Raw genomic sequence first — 19,242 nt, 5'->3', positions numbered from 1 at the left:
ATTCTCCCTGTCAGCCACAGGTATGTTTTGCAGCCGAGATCTTGCTCTATTTCAAGCTACTCTATGACTATCTCCCGAAGTACCTGATTGTCGGCTCAACTCCGCCCTTCGTCTGCTTGACGCGGAAGCCGCGGCTTGCCTCCTATCTAGCGCAATTTTTTGTTTTTCGAGCTCCCGTCTAGTTCGAGCAAGTCTATATTGGTATGCTTGTAACTCTTCAGGTGTCGCCGTTACGGTCATTGGCTCTGTGCCGTCAATAGCTCTTGCAACTCTATCCCATACTGCCTGCGGAAATTGCACCATCTCTCGTGTTCCAGGTCCAATATATTTGGTCCCCAAACCTCACGTGAGATCCGCGGGATCGACGTACGGATTTCCGGCGTTGTCGGAGTTCTCTGATGTCTCCTCCCGTGGACGACTTGTATCTCCAATTGCATAGATTTGATGATATTTTGAACTTTGATATTTGTCGGGATTGGTGACACCGTCGTATAGATCGGCGAAGACCTCTCCGACAGCAATGGATCTGTCGATAAAGTTGAAGCTGTCGATGCTGTCTGGGTTGCTGCTTATATTAGAGTCCGCAGACGACTCGAAATACATGTCGCCGAAGGTCTTGGCGAGCTTTTCGCTTGGTTGATGAAACGTGGCGGCGAAATCTCCTTGACGCCTGACTCAATTGATGACGTCGAGTCTGAAAAATCAGAATCGACCTCCGGCAGTCCCGACGAAGTCGGAAACTCGAGACGATACGATCCTTCTTTCTCGACGCGGAAGTGGAACTTTCCGAACATCATCTCCATGGGCTCCTCCAGATATGCATATGCATCCAAACAGGAGGGCGGGTGAGGAACAAAATCGACTAGATCAGTTTCGATCCGTTTACCTCTATCCATCGCGTTGCTTGCTACCGAAGAAGTCGACGATCTTGAACGTGCCATCGAGATCAGCTCCTTGTCGCCTCTAATTCCCACAGACGGCGCTAATTGACAAGGGATTAACTGATCAATGCCTACAGATTGTAGACTAGGGTTTAGTTGGAAGTAGAGGGCAAGTAGATCTCGAGGGTTTCAGCCGAAAAGTACACGACGATTAAGAAACTAGGGTTATGTTGACAATGGATTCGATCCTCTCTTTGTCCCTCGGCTCCCCCTTATATAGGAGGCGGAGCCGAGGATTTCGTATTACACAAGTTTACAGATTCCGGGAGACTCTCTGAGTTCAACCCGTAAAGTTACAAATCTCTGCCTTCCTAATACGACTCTATCTTTCCTTAACAACTAATTGGGCTTCCAAACTTCATACTCTTCGACTTGTGGGCCTTCAGTAAACCCGGGTACCATCTTCGGCAGGCCCATTAGGGATGCCTATGTCACTCGCGGCTTCTGCACACGGTTGTGGCCGCTTTACGTCGTGTCGACTCGACATTCTACGTCATCTCTCTCGGCTTCTGCACACGGTTTTGGCTGCCTCTCGTCGACTCCTCGCTCAGTTTGTGCACACACTTGTGACCACTCTACCTCAACCTCTTCGGTTGCGTCTTTCAGCACACATGAGATTGAGCATCACTGATGCCTGCTTTCTACTTGGGACTCTTCGCCAACAGGTTCATCATGTTCTGCGACTGATTTTTTTTAGCATTGAGAGACCACCTTCTTCTCATTCAGGTACATCCTCTTGGATTTGTCATAGTGGAGCATCTTTTCACATGACTTATGATTCTTCTGCTTTGAGCTCCGTTCACCCCATCGATTCTCTTATTTCTGTTCTGACTGATGATGGTTCTTCCCTAGTTGAGGCACTCTTAGCAGTTTAGCATTTCATGTTCCTTGTGTTGCCCATATTTCTCGTCTCACCATGCATCTCTTCTCTAGTAGTTAGATTGTCGACTCTCTTTGTAAGGTCACTCTGGATTTTGATTCATGTTATGTTCAGGATCGTTGCACGGGCACTCTTTTTGGTGCTGGCCCGTGACGCCATGATGCCCCCTCGAAGCTTGAATGGCTTCGTCTTCCTTCTATTGCTGCCGCCAGTATTTCGGCTCCTGTTACCGCATCCACCAACTATTTTCAGCAGCGGCATCATAGTCTTGTCATTTATGTGGTTCTCGTCTATTGTCCCTCATTCATCGTGGTGTTCCATGGTCTGTCTTCAACAACTCCTCTTTGGATTGTATGGGTTGTAGACTTCGTAAGCAGATTCAGTTACCATATCCACATAGTGACTCAGTGGCTGAGAACCCTTTTGATCTTATTCATTAAGATGTTTGGGGTCTGACTCCCTTTGCTTCGAAAGGGGGGCATCGATACTATATTCACTACACTTGGATTTACTTTATGCCATGATTCACACTCATTTCTCTATACATATTCATGTGTTTCGTGTTGATTTTTCTGGTGAGTATATCTCCAACCATTTGTGTGGTGTTCTTCCTAAGCAGGGCACTCTCGCTCAGGTCTCTTGTCCTGGTGCGCATGTTCAAAATGTCGTTGTTGAGTGTAACCATCGTCATCTTCTTGAGATTGCTCGTGCGATGATGATCGCCTCTTCTTTTCCGCTGCATTTCTGGGCTAAGGCTATCTCTACCTCGGCCTATCTCATTAACATCCAGACTTCTACTGACCTTCATGGTGGCATTCCTCTCGAGCGACTCTATGATCGCTCTCCTGGCTTTGTTTGTTTGGTTGTGTTTGCTATGTTCTCCTCGCTCCTAGTGATGAGCATAAGGGCTAGCGTTGTTGGGATCCGGTGGCTAGATGGATGCGCATTTCTCGAGATATGACTTTTGATGAGTCTCGTCCTTTCTATCCGCGTTTGACCTCCTCGACCTCTATTGTTGATGATCTCTATTTCCTTCTTTTTCCCGATTCTCCTCCTTGGATCCCTCATGTCTCCTCTCCTTCTCCTCTCCTTGTGTTGTCTCCTTCGGCATCTCCGACGCCTCCTCCTCCCCCATCTCCTCCGACACCTCCTTCGTCTTCACCCTACTCAACAAGGATCTCCTCTAACACCTCTTTCCTCTTCACCCTCCTCACTGGGATCTCCTCTTGTTGCTCGTTCTCATCCTACCTTTCCTTTTCACTATACTCATCTTCCACGTGTTTTGGCCGAGTCATCTGATGCACCCTCTACTTCTGGTGCACAGTCCAATCCGACCTATTATCTTCGTACTCGGCCTTGTCCTTCCCTTGATTTCTTTAATCCTGCTAGCTATAATGTATCGGCTGTCCCAGAGCTGACTACTTATCGTGAGGTTGTTGTTCATCCTGAATGGCAGCTTGGTATGGTTGAGGAGATTTCTACGCTTGAGCGCACTGGTACATGGGAGCTCGTTCATCTTCCTCCCCATGTTTGTCCTATTACCTGTAAGTGGGTCTACAAGGTCAAGACCTGCTCTGATGGTACTCTTGAGCGTTACCAAGCTCGACTAGTTGCTCGAGGTTTTCAGTAGGAGCATGGTCGTGAATATGATGAGACTTTTTCCCTGTAGCTGACATGACCACAGTTCGGACTCTTCTTGCAATGGCTTATGTTCACCATTGGATCGTGTCTTCGTTGATGTCAAGAATGCCTTTGTCAATGGTGTGTTGCATGAGGAGGTTTATATGGAACCACCACCCGGGTATTCTGTCACAGATGGCATGGTATGTTGTCTTCGTCGCTCTCTATGGCCTTAAGGAAGCCCCTCTTGCATGGTTTGAGTGCTTTTCTTTTGTGGTCATGACCGCTGGCTTCTCTTCCAGTACAGATGATCTTGCGTTTGTTTGTTCACTGCTCTCCTCGAACATGGTCACACTCTTCTTCTTTTACATGTTGGTGACATGATCATCACTGGTGACGATCTTGAGTATATTGCCTGTGTCAAGGCACGTCTTAGTGAACGGTCTCTTATGTCGAATCTTCGTCCGCTTTGCTACTTTCTCTGGATTGAGGTTTCGTCCATATCTGGTGGTTTCTTTATATCTCAAGAGTTCTTCTTGATCATGCCACTCTTATTGATGAGCATAGTGTTGAGACTCTCATGGAGCCCAATGTTTCTCTGTGTGCTTTTGATGGTGATCTTCTCTCTAATCCGACTTGTTATCGACATCTTGTCGGAAGTCTTGTTCATCTGGCTGTTACTCGCCCAGATATTTCTTATCATGCCCATATTCTGAGTCTGTTTGTTTTTGCTCCCCTTCAGTCCAGCTACGCTATCTACGTGGTACGATCTCTCTTTGTCTCATCTTTCCTCGTTCTAGCTCCATTCCTACTCCGATGCAACATGGGCGAGTGATCCTTCGGATCGTCGATCCCTTTCTGCCTACTATGTTTTTTTGGTGGTTCGCTCATTGCCTGGAAGACGAAGAAGCGGACCGTGGTTTACCGTTCGAGTGCAAGGGCTAAGTTGCGAACTATGGCTCTTTTAACTGCAGAGGTGACTTGGTTGCGGTGGTTACTGGCAGATTTTCGTGTCTCCGTTATGACACCCACTCATCTCTTGTATGACGTATTGCACATGACTCTCTAAAGAATGAACTTACCAAGCATATTGATGTTGATGCTTCTTTTCGTCCGTGTCAGTGTGCAAGATCAAATTATTGAGCTCTAGTATGTGCCTTCAGTGTTATAGTTGGCGGACTTCTTTACGAAGACGCACACTTGAGCGCAACATAGTTTTGTACTCTCCAAACTCAGTATTGTGCATCCACCATGAGTTTTAGGGGGTATTAGAGAAATATTTATATATTGTAGTTTCCCTAGTAGCTAGGGGGTTCCGTGCATATTTCACGCATGTACTTGTATTATATATTGTGGCCTTTGGCCCCCGTGGTATACAAGTTGCTATTCTCCTAAGAGCATATATCTTTTTTTGAAACGAAGGCAAAAGTTTTGCCTTATCCATTAATTAAGAAGATAATGCCCGATTAATTAGCGTAAAACCGGGCTAAAACCATACAACAACATCAACACCACGAGACCACACAAGGTCTGAGAACACCCATGACCGAACCCAAGACACCACTCCACCCCACCGAGACTAGATGGTCTCCCACTATCGCCGGAGAGAAGACGCCATGACCGCTATGGGAGGAGCAGACACGGGACGCTCCAACATTGATGAAGAAACCAACGCCTGGGGGCTCCACCAACGACCCGCATCGAAAGCAACCTCGTCGACCACATGACACAAGGTCGACGCTCTTAACCCACTCAAACTTTCCGGGCCGCCGCCCCAACATCCAGCTGATCCACCACGCCCAGCAGACCGCCAACACCACCTTCCGGGACTGCCATTCCGATGTGCCTCCGCTCGCTCTCGAGCCACGACGCCGCACGACCCAGCCGCCCGCAGCCTAAGCTCCATAGGGCAAACCGCTCGCAGACCTCGGCCGTCACGCCAACATCCAGGGCCGCCGCCCCGACATAAAGTCAAACTACCTCCACTGAAGCGCGTCGACCGAGCCGACATCATTGCCACACTAGTGACACAAGAATGCCACCCAAGCCACACAAGAAACTGCCACTCCTCATGAGGCTGATGCCCACCATGGATCCCGAGGCCGCCGCCTCGACGCACAACCACCATCTGGAGCCGCTGCACCAACATCCACTAACCACGACGCAGGAGAAAACCACAGACAACTGCTGTAGCTGACTGTGCAAGACAACGCCCACAAGAGGGAGGCGATCATTGCCATCATCGTCCGCTCCGAATAAACGAAGCTTGGGTTTTCACCCGGAGAGCCCAAGCCATTCTCAACGAAAGAGAGCATCCTACGATGATGCCTCCAATGAGGAAAACGACGTCCGTAGACGCCGCCATCATTGGTACCAACACGAGGTCGGGGCAAGTCTTTCGCCCAGATCTGTTCCTCTCCAAGAGAAGGCTCGCTCGGAGCTCAGCATCTACAACCGCACATCTCCGCCATCGACCACCAAACACCGAGAAACTGCAACTAGAGCAGCACCTCACGCTGCAAAGGACGCAGCCACACCTCCGCCATGACGGCACCAGCGTGCCTGGGCAGCCTCGTTCCGGGGCCGCTGCCCCGGCATCCTCCTCTCGCACAAACGAGCACCATTACTTGCCGGCACCAACCACCACCTGCAGAGCCGGAACTGCCAGGAACAGCCATGGCCGGACCTGGACATGGAGCGCCAGATCCGCCGCCTCCCATGCCCCTGCCGACCTCCCGACGACCACCGCCGCGAAACTGACATGGGGGAGGACCACCACAGGAAGGGGGCACTGCCAAGGCCTTCGCACGCTGGCGAGCCACCGCGCCAAGCGACCACCAACATCCGTGCAGCAAATCTGACCATCGAGCCCCGCACCGTGGCTGCCTCGCTGCCCCGAGCAGACCACGACCACCACCGCTGAGTGTGCCGTAGACGTCGGCGAGCCGCCGCTCCCTCGCCCCGAACCCGCCGGCTCATCTTCCACTCCCGACCGCTATCGCCCCCACGAGGCAGCCGACCCACACGCACGAAACCAGGACCCCCGACCACCTTTGGTAGCAGGGGGCCACCACCGCCGCCGAGGAGGCCAGCGACGGCAGCGGCAGGGACGGCTTCGATGGGGCGCCCTCCGGCGTCGCGCGATCTCTCGCCCCTGGCGTCGCTTGGGGGAGCGGCGCGTGGGGACCCTTTTCTGCTAAGAGGAGTGGCCTAGCATTATGATGATAGAACAGATATCTTGGAGTATGCTGATCTGAAGGAACTCCTCACCTCTGAACTTCAGCACGCCCTTCTTTTGGCATCCCTCCGATTTTTGATTTGAGATCTTGGTGACCTTCTTGGAGTATTCTGACATTTTCCTTGAGTATTGCGAGCTCTTGCTTGAGTATTCTGAGATCTTCTTCATGCTTCTTCTTATCTTTTTTTCTCTTTTCCTTAATCTTTTCAATTTTTCTTTTGAATTTTCCCTCCGTGCTCAACTTAACCTATGAAAAAAAATTCACAATTTGCTCTTTGGTCAACAACAGACAAATAGGACCCTGGAAGAAAATAGGCACGGTACTATATTGAAGAATCGACGGTAGCAAGGGAACATACCTGTATGGTGTCTTTGAGTTCGATAACTGCGTCACGAAGGAAATCTCCAAACCCCTCCCAAGGCGTCCCGTCGTTTGTCCTGCTTTTCTCCCTGTATGTTTGGTTCATTAGTTCATAACGTAATTCGCTTACAGTGTCGACAGATACTCCTAGCGTCAAGTTATCAAATTTTGCCAGCACTTTTAGGTTATCTGGACGCCAAAAGAATCAAACATATGTTCACAGCAAGAATCAATTTTTTGTTGTTGCAATAATTCAACAACAATCATCAATTTTATACTACCACAGCAATCATCTGCCTCTTTGTGTGAAAGACGAGCATCGTGTGATGCTGCGGCATGCCGCGAATATCACTTCCCCTTCATGGTCCCTTAGAATCATCCCAGCACCTGCTTCACCATTTCTTTCAAGATAGCTGCCATCAACATTCAATTTCAGTCGACCCCGTGCTGGTCGTTCCCAGTTCTTTATCTGCTTCTTAGTTTTAGTGTCTCCTGAGTTTTTGGTTGTCCTCCCTGAATAGGAGATTACCTCCTTCCCTTTGCATGCATCCGCGCCTGGCGCTTGTCTGATCAAAAGCAATGTATCCATATAGCTGCATAAAAACCGCCTTGAGGCTTCCGTTGGTGGCGCCGGTTTATCATGTGTTATTTCATTATGAACGTGCCATGCCCTCCAGAGTACCATCAAGGTCATCATTCTCTGAATCTCGTTTAGTTTAGGCAGTAGCACTAACATGTGGGTCAGGCCGTCGGGTGCGACGAACTGGTCCATTGGAGTGGATTGGGTGGGGAATCGAGCAAAACGATGAGGAGCTGCGCGGACAACAATCGGGCGCCAATACTATCTTCAGTTGGAAAGCTAGTTTTGCATCCAAGCTACGAACCAAACACCTTTGTACGTACTAAGTATGTCAGCAAGTTTATCTAGAGACCAAGGCTTTATCGAAAAATCTAGAGACAAAGGGAATACTAACTAAAAAGTTTCGATTTTCTTTGATTGCGAACCAAACACCTTGAGAGTAAGCGTACGAATCGCAAAAAAAATTAGACCTTGAGAAGGGAGCGATGAAGGAACTAACCCATTCTGGTAGTCCCGAGGCCTATTCCGCTTGGCGTCGAAAGAGATCGAGCTCGAGCTGGAGCTCGAGTCGTAGTCCGTCCGTTGATCCTCCTTCCTCTTCCCCATGGAGGACCTCCCAATCCGATTTGATTTCTGTCAAGGTTCCTCGCTTCTTCTTCGGCCCAACTCAAAGTGACTGATCGATGGAGTTTTGTTTCGATTTCCCGACCTGATGTTTAAATAGACGTTTGTTTTGTCGTGTATACTTTTTTCGACACATTTTTGCCTTGTACCCCTTTTTCAACACACTTTTTTGTAGTGGATGAGTATATCTACGTATAGTAATCCATTTTGAGTCAAAGCTGTTAAAAGCGGGGCTAGCAAAGGCGTCCGAGAAGTTGCACGGAAGTTCCTTGGACTTTAGCCATTCTGCCGTGTCTATGATGAGCCGCCATCGCTTCTCTAGGGGCGCCTTTCGTGCTTTTATTTTTATTTTTGTTCTGGGCTCACCGAGGAGAGGATGGGTTCCAAATTCTTTAGCCTGTTCGGCATGAGCCACCGGCAAATTTTAGCGAGTTGTTTGGTAATCACGGTTACATCATTTACTACCCAAGTGCTATATTATTTAGTTGTTTGCACGCTTTAATTTAGCCTCATCTTTTTTCTATGACATTTCCTCTCACCTATCACATCCATCACCATGCCACCACATAAAGCCAAACACCAATGCGGCCAACGACGACCATAGCCATGGCGGTTACCACCATGCCACCGCCCACATAGAGGAGCATTTAACACGAAAGAAACCGCTTCTCTACGGGTGGCGTTTGGTAGCCTGTTTTTATTTTCGATTTACTAGGGATAGGTTTCAAAGTATTTAATCCATTCGGAACGAGCCACAAGTTATTTGATAAGATCAGCTTCATCAGTTGGTACCTAGTGCTAGTTTGTTTTGGGGTGTATTTGGTAGGCTACCGTGTAATTCTTGCATGGATTGGGCAGTGCTGAGTTGGGCTTGGTCGACACATAAGAGAGCCAGGCCAACATCAGGCCAACATCTGCACACCATTTGTCAAGCTACGGTGAATGTAATAGACCGAAATGACAGGGACTCCTCTTCATAGTCTGACCATCTGATACTCCTCTTCATAGTCTGGCCATTTGAATAGCCAGGGACATAGCCGTGAGTACTTTAAAGCACTCGCAAACTAATACTAGTGTAAGCACTATCAACTATATCAACGGAGTTCTAAGCTCTAGGTTCATTTGCATAAAGCCAGTTTTATTTCATAAGCATTTAGTAAACAAAGACTCTTCATTTGCCTAACTTAACTCAAGTGGGAATATTAGTATCATTCTCACAACTCTGTTGTGATTCAAAGTCAAAGTCACATTTCAAACTCAAGTCACAAGTCACCAGTCACATTTTGAAAAGTTCTGATGACGAAACAATATGGCCTTTCCAACTGTCCATGACCGCGGACGCGGCTATTCGAATAGGTTATGTCGTACACTTGTGCCACAATAATTGCACTAATCCGTCAGGGGTAACTGGCCCTGATTTATCACACTCAGTGCGCGGACTACCAATCATAACCTTTCATTTACATACCCTAGTACAGGCACCTCTCCCCATGAGCTTGGCCTCCCAGTGAGGGCAAACCGCCAACCTGGGAACTGCACAGGGCTTGGGTCGGACATTCACCTCATTTCACGTCATTTCACTTTCAACGGAGGCAGCCTCGGCATAACCCCTATGACTCTTATTCAGAGGGAACCCATACTAAGATACATAAGTTTCCAGTTAAGCCTTACCCAGATTCAGGTTGTGGGGGTACTCAAAAATTGGAATGGTATCGCATCCGAACCCAACCATCAGTTTTTGTAAAGTTCACCATGTCATTCACCAGTCATATTCACCTTCAAAAGCTTTCAATAGAATGACTCATCATTCCAAGGTTTTCAAAGTCATTTGTTTCACAAGTTCCCATCTAGAGTAGTCAATTTTAGTTTAGCACTAGCAACTAATCATGAGGGGTGCTAATTAGCTTGTAGCTCTCTAGGCTAACCTTGATGTTCTTGCACTACTCCATATCCAGACTCAAGTTAACTATAAAAGTAAACCTTGCTAAATCAAAATAAAAGCTGTGGGAGATAAAAACTGGGACTTGGAAAGTAAAACACAAAGTAGTATAATATTGGTGCCTTGCTCAAGTAGAGCTTGCACTTGGGTAACTTGCAAGAGTATAGCTTGCCTTGATTAGTACAGTGATCAAAGTTTTCATCTTCTTCATGGTAGAATACCTCCTCCTCCTGGTAGTCCTCAGTACTAGCATCTATAAACGGATACGAGGTATACAATCACCACACAAGCTTAAGTACTAGACTTAACACACAATTGGGTCACACAAGCCTTCATATCATCAAAAAAATAATCACTAGGGGGTTGGCTTTGTGCTTAAGAAAATTTGTAAGAGAAATAATTTCCTCTCATTGAATCTTATTAAGATTTAATCTCCTCATTTCATAAGTGTGAGATCATGTTGACCAAGGTCAATACTTCACATTTATCATTTGAGAAAAAAATGATTTAAATGAGGTACTACACCTCATGCAATTTAAACACTACTATTGCAAGAATTTAATATCTCAAAGTAATCAAGTATGAGGTGCTATAGCTAAGATCATTTCCTCATATTGAATCACTTGAGACAAAGATTTAAATGAGAGGAAACCTCTCATACCATTTAACATTTAATTTTGGGTAATTTAAATGGACTAGAAATGGCCACATAGCCATTATTTTGCTCTAGCCCATGATCATGAAAACAACTATGTCATATTTTTACATATTCATGTAGAGTATGTGAAATGTGATTTACGAGAGTTGGAATCAACTCAAAATTATTTATGGTTGATTTTTAATAATTGTTTGAATTTGAAAAAGGTGCTGCCTTGTTATTTTTGCTACATTAATTCTACAACAGAACTAGGGTTGAAACCAGTGTAGTCGTTTAGAAAATTTCCTAACCTTTCCAACAATATAAAGTTCATCAAATTTGGCTCAGTGGATTTGGTTTTATGCTATTTTGAAATTGGCACCAGTATTTGAATTCAGCTAAAAGAATTAAAACCGATTTGAAATGCTGGGCTTGGCGGGAAAGCTAGATGGGCCAGCGAGAGGGAAAAGGAAGAAGGCCGGCCCAGCTATGCGTCTTGCACGCAGCGGGCCGCCTAACAGTGGCCCCCGCTTGTCAGTGGCTCTATAAAACCGAAGCGGTACGCGCGCGTGTGAGCCATTGGATTAGACTTGGATTAGACGGCTCACAGCCATCGTCATCTCCAGCGAGAGGGTTACTGGCAGCAGCGAGGGTTGGGGGTCGGCGAGCTCACCGGTGGCCGGCCGTCGTCGGCGAGGTGCTGCAGTGGTGTTGCGGACGACGTCGATGCAGATGATGGTCGCAGGGGGTGCTGAGGTGGACAAAATCGCCGCCTCGATCTGGCCACGGGAGCGGCGGTCTCTGGCTAAATTCCGGCGGCTGAGTGAGCAATGTGGAGCGGGAGAGTCAGAGAGGAGAGGGGAGCGAGCTGGTGTGAAGATTTGAGGCACGGGAGGCCTCTATTTATAGTTGCGAGGGGGTCTGCGGCTCGGTGGATGAGGTCGACCATGGCGACGAGGCTACAGGGGCGGCATGGCTTGGGAGATGACGCATGGGCGTTGGCGACGTCATGGCGATCACGACAGGCTTGACGGCGGTGAAAACGAGGCAGTGACGTGCTCTGGAGGTTGACGGGAGCTTGCGGTACGGCGGTGAAAGTCGACGACGATGGCGTCGTCTGCAGAGCTTGCGCGGGCAGGTGAGTGTGTCTGGGCGTCTCCTGGAGTCGTGGCGATGCTACTGGCGCGAGGAGAGGGCGAAGGGAGGACGAGGGTGACGAGGGCGAGTCGTGCTCTGGCGCGCTCCGGACGTGCACGCATCGGCGTCTGGCGCTCACTGGACGTCAATGGGCGCGTGGCGTTCCGGCGTTGTAGTGTGTCTACTGGCCAGGGGCTGGCACAAGCGTGACAAGGGGAGTGTGAGGGAGGTTGCTGACATGGTGGTGCATGGTAGAAGTGACCAGAGAGGAGAATGGCATGGTGGAGTGGCAAGGGTACACAGCATGGTCAAAATGGTGATGATCTCATGCTCCAAACCGTGTCTCTGGTGATTGTCAAGATGCAAGGGGTACAGGAGAGGACTAATGCTGACCAAAACTTGATGGTTTAGGCAAATATCTGCTGGATAATAGCACGTCTAGAGTTGGCAGGGTTTTGCACACAAGGTGCTCGACCAAATGGCCGAAAGAGATTGATTTTGGAATTTTGCAAAGATTTTTGGTGGAGTTGATTCAAATAATAATTGGAACACAATGGTGGTGGTGGGTTGCAAAATGAAGTTGATTTGTGAAAAATCAAATTTGACCTAATCTAGAATCTAATTTGATGTTGCCACTTTGCCTCCTTTTATTAAGCAATAGAAAGAGAACTAGTCAAAGTGGTCAACAACAAAGTTGTTCAACTTGATGAGGTCTTGGATAAGGTGCAAAGAGTTGGGACATTTTGGTTTAAGAATCTCTTAATCCAGGGGCTCAAAGTGGGTACCCTGATGTGAAAGTCAAAAATGACCATTATCACATGTGAGTAAGTTTTGAATTTTCCTTTGATTTGATTTTGGTTTCTTTGATGCAAAAGGGATTCTTTTGAGTTTAAAAGAGTCTCCAAACCATTGGCACAAGTTTATATGGCCTAGGTTAAAGATTTTGAAAAATGGCCATAGGCCCATATGTGAGGGTTTTTGCAATTTCTTATTTCTTTTATTTTGGTTTCTCTTTGATCCAAAAGATCCTTGTTTTGGGTTCCAAAAAGTGTTGGTTGGGTTGATGGAGGGTTTCACCATTTGGGTAAAGTAAATAGGGCATAGGTCATTATTTATGAAATGGCCATAAGCCCACATATGCCTCACCCTTGTTTTGTTTTCCTTTTATTTGTTCCTCTTTGGGCGTGAAAAGGGGTAGGGTTTAGGGTTTAGAAATATTTCAAAATACTTCACACAAGCATCTTAGCAAAACTTACAACACTTGGTCATGAGCACTATGCACATAATAGAACTTAAATAAATTTTTGTTGGCTCCAATTTTTGAAAAAGGAAAATTCATTTTCTTCTTTGTTTGGAAATTTGGGATGTTACACTACTTGTCTGAGTTGGCACTTCTTAATTGCATTGGCTGATGATTAGAATATTTGGTCAACCGTAAACTCTGGGGTGTGGCCAGTGAACCTGGTGTGATGGCACAAATATCAATCTCTTGCTACTTGGCTTCACTGACCCCATCCCTGAATGTTAATATTTGTTTCGACCAACAAAGTATGAGGCATATGTTATCTAGTTGATACTACTTGGCTCGTATTTGAGTTTGCATTCTTCGTTCAATTTGGTCTTTCTTCCATTTTAGTACTAATGATTAGAATGTTTGGTCACTCGTAGACTCTGGGGTGGAGCCCGTAAGTCTGGTGTGATGGCACAAATATCAATCTCTTGCGCATCCTACCCGGCCTTACTGACCCTACCCTGAATGTTAATATTTGTTTCGACTAACAAAGTATGAGGCTTATGCTATCTAGTTGATACTACTTGGCTCGTATTTGAGTTGGCATTCTTCGTTAACTTTGGTCTTTCTTCTATTTAGTGCCAATGGTTAGAATGTTTGGTCACTCGTACACTCTGGGGTGGAGCCAGTGAGCCTGGTGTGATGGCACAAATATTAATCTCTTGTGCATCCTACATGGCCTCACTGACCCCATCCCTGAATGTAAATATTTGTTTCGACCAATAAAATATGAAGCATGCTATTTAGTTGATACTACTTGTTCATTTACTTTGGTCTTTCTTCCATTTTAGTGCCGATGATTCGAATGTTTGGTCACTACACTTAAGGGCGGTGCTAGTGAGCCTAGTGTGATTGCACAAATATCAATCTCTTGTGCATTCTACCTGGCTCACTAACACCGTCCCGGAATGTTAATATTTGTTTCGACCAACACAGTATGAGGCATGCTATTTAGTTGATCCTACTTGGCTCGTATTTGAGTTGGACTTCTTCATTTATTTTGGTCTTTCTTCGAGATAGTGCCGATGATTAGAATGTTTGGTCACCGTACACTCTGGGGTGGCGTAAGTGAGCCTGATAAGATGACACAAATATCAATCTCTTGTGCATCGAACTTAGCCACACTTACGCCATCCATGAATGTTAATATTTGTTTTGACCAAAAATGTATGAGGCATTTATTTATTCGATCCTAATTGGCTCTTATTTGTGTTGGCCTTCTTCATTTTGTTCTTTCTTCCATTGTAGTCACTACACACTCGGGGACGGTGCAAGCGATCCTGGCGGGAGAGAGGAGGGAGCAGAGGAGGAACCGGATGAAGACCACTTTCATCGCGATGATGCTCGTAGTGACTCTCGTCTATTTGTATCTCGAGATGATGAACTTTGTATGAATTAAGACTTGTATGTAAAAATATGACACTTATAACGTGTATAATATTTGTGCAATGTACATGCTATTTATATTATATTTGTATTATATCTGTGTAATGTACATGTTATTTATATTATATTTGTATACTACTGTATATAACATGTATAATATCTGTATACTGATGTATATAATATGTATGTGTATAGTAGGCAGTACAAAATCGTGTATACATGTAACTAATTTTGTGGGGGGCCTAAAACTAATTGTATGGCGCACCTATTTCTGTGGCGCACCGCGGTAACAATGCGATAGAAAGATGATATTTTGTGGCGCATGGGCTAGTGCGCCACAGAAATCCAATTGTTATGGTGAGCATTCTATGGCGTACTATCCGTACCCCAAAGAATAGGCATTTAGGTGCGCTACTGATGACTCTTTCCCTACTGGTGTTGGTGAGCGAAACAATGAACATAATATTCTGTACGGACCTCTAATCAAATACTTCCGTCTTATCTCATCTTGTATCTTAGGCCCAACATATTCTGATATTCTCTTTCTATTAGCAGGATCATAAGGGAGCTCATCTAAATTTACCTCTCCTGGAGATGGATGAGTGGTACGAGTACGTATAATATTTAATGGCCCTTCACCGGAATCATGATCGCTAGATGCTGCTGGTGCAGATTTCCTTTTCAAACCAGAGGCTTGTTTCAAATTCAAGAAGCGTTCCATAATATCTTTACTACCTGCAAAATTAGCAAAAAATAATTTAGTACTAGGGGCCTATTTAGTACTAAAATGCATACAATTATTTAGTATCACAGTAGTGAAATTATTTCTTACTTGACATTGTGATGGGTGGGTCCTGCGGGCGACTATTTGAGATTTTGAGGGCTAATCCACCATGTGACCACAATCTAGAACTTCATGGAACGGAGCATCAAAACCTAAAAATTGCTGGAAAATTGTAGTATGAAATATCAATCAGTTTAGTCTTTGTAGGTGGATTAGAGACTCAGAGCTAATGAAACTTATACAAATAAAACGATGGGGATTGGGAACGCCGACACCCGAGAGTGAGAATTGGAATTTTGAGGGCTAATCCACCATGTGACCACAATCTAGAACTTCATGGAACGGAGCATCAAAACCTAAAAATTGCTGGAAAATTGTAGTATGAAATATCAATCAGCTTAGTCTTTGTAGATGGATTAGAGACTCAGAGGTAATGAAACTTACAAATAAAACGATGGGGATTGGGAACGCCGACACCCGAGAGTGAGAATTGGGGATTGGAGAGGCAGCCGACGGGGAGATCAGTGACGGAGCTTAGTGCAAGCCATGGGGGCTTAGAAGGATATTTTATGGCATTTTGCCCCCCCTCCCCCACACACACCCCAAATGCTTATATTTTTCCATTTGCCCCTCCTACCTTTCTACTAAGAGCATGTCTAACGGGCCCCTTAAAAGAGCTAAACCCGTATAATAACCGTCGAAATACGGGTTTGGGCTCTACCCGGCCGTCTAGCGGGCCCCGTAAAAATAGCCCCGCATCGATTTTTGCCGGTTTCGATTATGGGGCGGGTCTTCGCCCCCTACTTGTGCGGGGTGGGAGCGGGAATAGAGGGCGAAACCAGTATCCCATTTCAGCCAACACGCGCGGACATTTCAGTTTTCCCACCCGTTTTCCCACACTCCGCCGCCATAACCACCCGCGCGCCGCCACCGGAAACCTTCAGATCCGCCCCCCTCCGCCGCCCGCCGAGCCGCGCCGCGCTGCGTCCACGCCTGCCGCACCCCCGCCGAAGCTCCGCGTTCCTCCGCGCGCGCAGTCGCATCCCCGCCGCGGTCTTCTCCTCCATTCCTCGGCGCGCCGCCGCACCCCCGCCGGTGAGTATTCCGCCGCGTTCCTCTTCGTTTTCGCCGGTACAATGGACGTGTTTGGAGGCTGATCTATGATTCACCGTGGTAGATGGCTTCGGAGGATGTGCATATGGCGGATTTGGAGGATTCGTCGACCGATTTGTCCTCGTCGGATTCCGATGATTCCGACCTCGACGAGGTGCTGAACGACGAGGAGACGGAGATGATGCTGCTCCTGTTTGGCATGAAGCACATGGAGGATCGCTCCAAGCTGTTGGATCAGAGGAAAGGATCCACCATGGGGCATATGTGCATTCCATGGAACCACGCACTCGGCCATGAACAACTGATGCAAGATTATTTTGCCGAGGTACCGACCTATCCTCCCCACCTCTTCGGTAGAAGGTATCGAATGCGTAGGACTTCGTTTGAGAGAATCGTCAAAGATTGCGAGGAAAATTGCGATTACTTCAAGCAAAGAAGGAACGCTGCCCAAGTCATGGGATTTAGCCCATATCAGAAAATATCTGCCGCCATGAGGGTGATTGCATACGGTATGCCAGCAGATTATACCGATGAATACCTTCGCATTGGTGTACAAACAACCACGGATTGCGTGCGTATGTTTGCCAAGATGGTGTATGGTGAGACGTATCTCCGAGCTCCAAATGAGGAAGATACGAAAAGACTCATGGAGATCAATGAAAAGAGGGGGTGGCCGGGGATGCTTGGTAGTTTGGATTGCATGCATTGGACATGGAAAAATTGTCCAAAAGCATGGCACGGAATGTATTGTGACAAAAGCTGTGATGCTACCATTGTTCTTGAAGTTGTGGCCTCGCAAGACTTATGGATGTTGCATGCTTTTTTTGGACTGCCGGGGACACTCAACGACATCAACGTCGTGAATTGATCTCCTTTGTTTAAAAGACTAGTTAAGGGTGAAGCTCCAACTTGTAACTACAAAGTTATGAACAATGAGTACACCATGGGGTACTATCTCACAGATGGTATTTACCCTAACTATGCAACTCTTGTCAAGTCCATAAAAGAGAAAAAGGACAAGGCCTTGACAAGAAAGGAAGCTTGCTTCACCAAAAATCAAGAGGCATGCCGCAAGGACATTGAGAGAGCTTTTGGTGGCAAGCAAAGTTTGCCATTGTCCGAGGTCCCGCAAGGTTTTGGGACAAGGAAACTCTTGTTGATATCATGACATGTTGTGTGATTCTTCACAACATGATCATTGAAGATGAGAGAGGGTTGAACTTGCCATGTTTCTAGACAATGTTGGCACCCGAGTGCAGCCCTAGAGGAACCCTGATCGGATTGAACCTTTTCTTGCAGCGCAACGAGGCATTGAAAATGCCGAGACTCATCACCAGCTCACCCAAGATCTCATTGATCACCGCTGCCAGTTGCATGGTCAATGAGTTTTTACATTCATTTCCTATTGTTGTATGTGTGGAACATTTATTATTTGTTTAATTTTTCTATTTAGAACATTTGTTGGCAGTTCCGAAAAACATTATTATAATAATTATGATGATTATTGTGTGATTTAAAACTTTTATTCAATGTGAATATTGTGTTGGTTCTAATATTCAATTTGTCAAAAACCCTGTTTTGAGGGTTGGCAACTCGTCCGAGTTTTACGGAGTGGGGATACGGGTTCTGCTAGCTTGGATGAGTTTTCGGCCGGTGAAAACTAAATACAGAACCCTCTATCCGTGTTTTAAGGATCGAAAAAATATGGAGCCTGTTACTGCAAGTCGGAAGAGGAGAGGAGGCGACGAGCCGGAGCGCGGTTCTTCGTCTGGTTTTTCCAGAACGGAAGACGAGCGGGCGGCGCGGACTCGTGGTTAGTGTTTAGCGTTTATTACGATCGGTGAGCCTGCTGCCTTTTTTTTTTGAGAAACACAGTACAAACGCATGCGCTCACATACACGCGCATACATTCACCCCTATGAACGCACACACGCACACCCTACCCCTATGAGCACCTCCGGAAGACCGAGCCGGCGGATTGGATCTTGAAATTGACGAAATCACCACAGGCGCCTCGCTGTCGACGGGAACGTCGCCTCCCACTGAAAGAATATTCCGCCTTTATGAGACACACAGATGTTAAACTTGGGGTTTGAACTCTGGTGGACTGGGGGTACGACCACCCTCTGCAGACTCCAATTGGCCGCACGTTAGGTCACAGGAATGACTGGGGTCAAAATATTATTTCGCGGGTGTCAAAAACAATTCTGGGCTTGGAGTTGTTGTGATTGGGCCAAAGTCGTCGGTGTCAATTGACCCCGGCCCAACACTGTAGCTCCGCCACTTACATGGGTGGAAGAAGGAGCTTGAAAAAGCGAACTAATGCGAATAACTGGTGTATAAAAACTTAGTACAATTTGTAGTTGCGAACACTCTACTCACACATATGCCTCTCGCTCAGCTCTCTCGATCAGACACGAAGAACAGGCGAGGTTTTTGTGCTGCACAAAGTATTGCAGCTTTTCTGATCTTCCTTAATTGAACATAAGGGGTACAAGAAGGATCGTGACCATTGACCAACCACGTCCTGGAAACAAGCCCGGATCCGATCACGTCATGCCATCCCACAACTACTTCCTCCAGCTCGGTCTAACTAGCTTAACGGAAACAAAACAAACTAAGGGTGTGTTTGGTAGCCCGGGTCATTTGGAATTCACTCTCCCATCTGAGATATCTCACCTCATACAAGTTGGCCTCAGATTTTGTGGTGT

General features: G+C 46.6%; 1 protein-coding gene across 2 annotated transcripts in view; it reads right to left on the bottom strand.

Moving 5' to 3' along the window:
* The window catches only part of LOC127346188 (uncharacterized), a 42,077-nt gene extending 33,729 nt beyond the window's left edge, over nt 1-8,348 (bottom strand). The window contains exons 1-4 of one of the 2 annotated variants that reach the window (XM_071828789.1): nt 8,120-8,348; nt 7,039-7,129; nt 6,712-6,926; nt 4,839-6,634 (exon numbers count right to left, since the gene is read on the bottom strand). In XM_071828789.1, the coding sequence (XP_071684890.1) occupies nt 5,953-6,634; nt 6,712-6,926; nt 7,039-7,129; nt 8,120-8,226 (1,095 nt within the window). In that variant the 5' untranslated portion in view covers nt 8,227-8,348 and the 3' untranslated portion in view covers nt 4,839-5,952. Of the gene's footprint in view, nt 1-4,838; nt 6,635-6,711; nt 6,927-7,038; nt 7,130-8,119 lie in introns of those variants that run through there. The other variant, XM_051372738.1, reaches the window with a different exon arrangement.
* Nucleotides 8,349-19,242: the final 10,894 nt, after the last annotated feature.

Source organism: Lolium perenne, chromosome 3, assembly GCF_019359855.2.
Source record: "Lolium perenne isolate Kyuss_39 chromosome 3, Kyuss_2.0, whole genome shotgun sequence".
In the NCBI taxonomy this organism is placed as follows: domain Eukaryota; kingdom Viridiplantae; phylum Streptophyta; class Magnoliopsida; order Poales; family Poaceae; genus Lolium; species Lolium perenne.
Note: the sequence above shows the minus strand (reverse complement) of the source record. Positions and strands in the feature narration are given on the sequence as shown.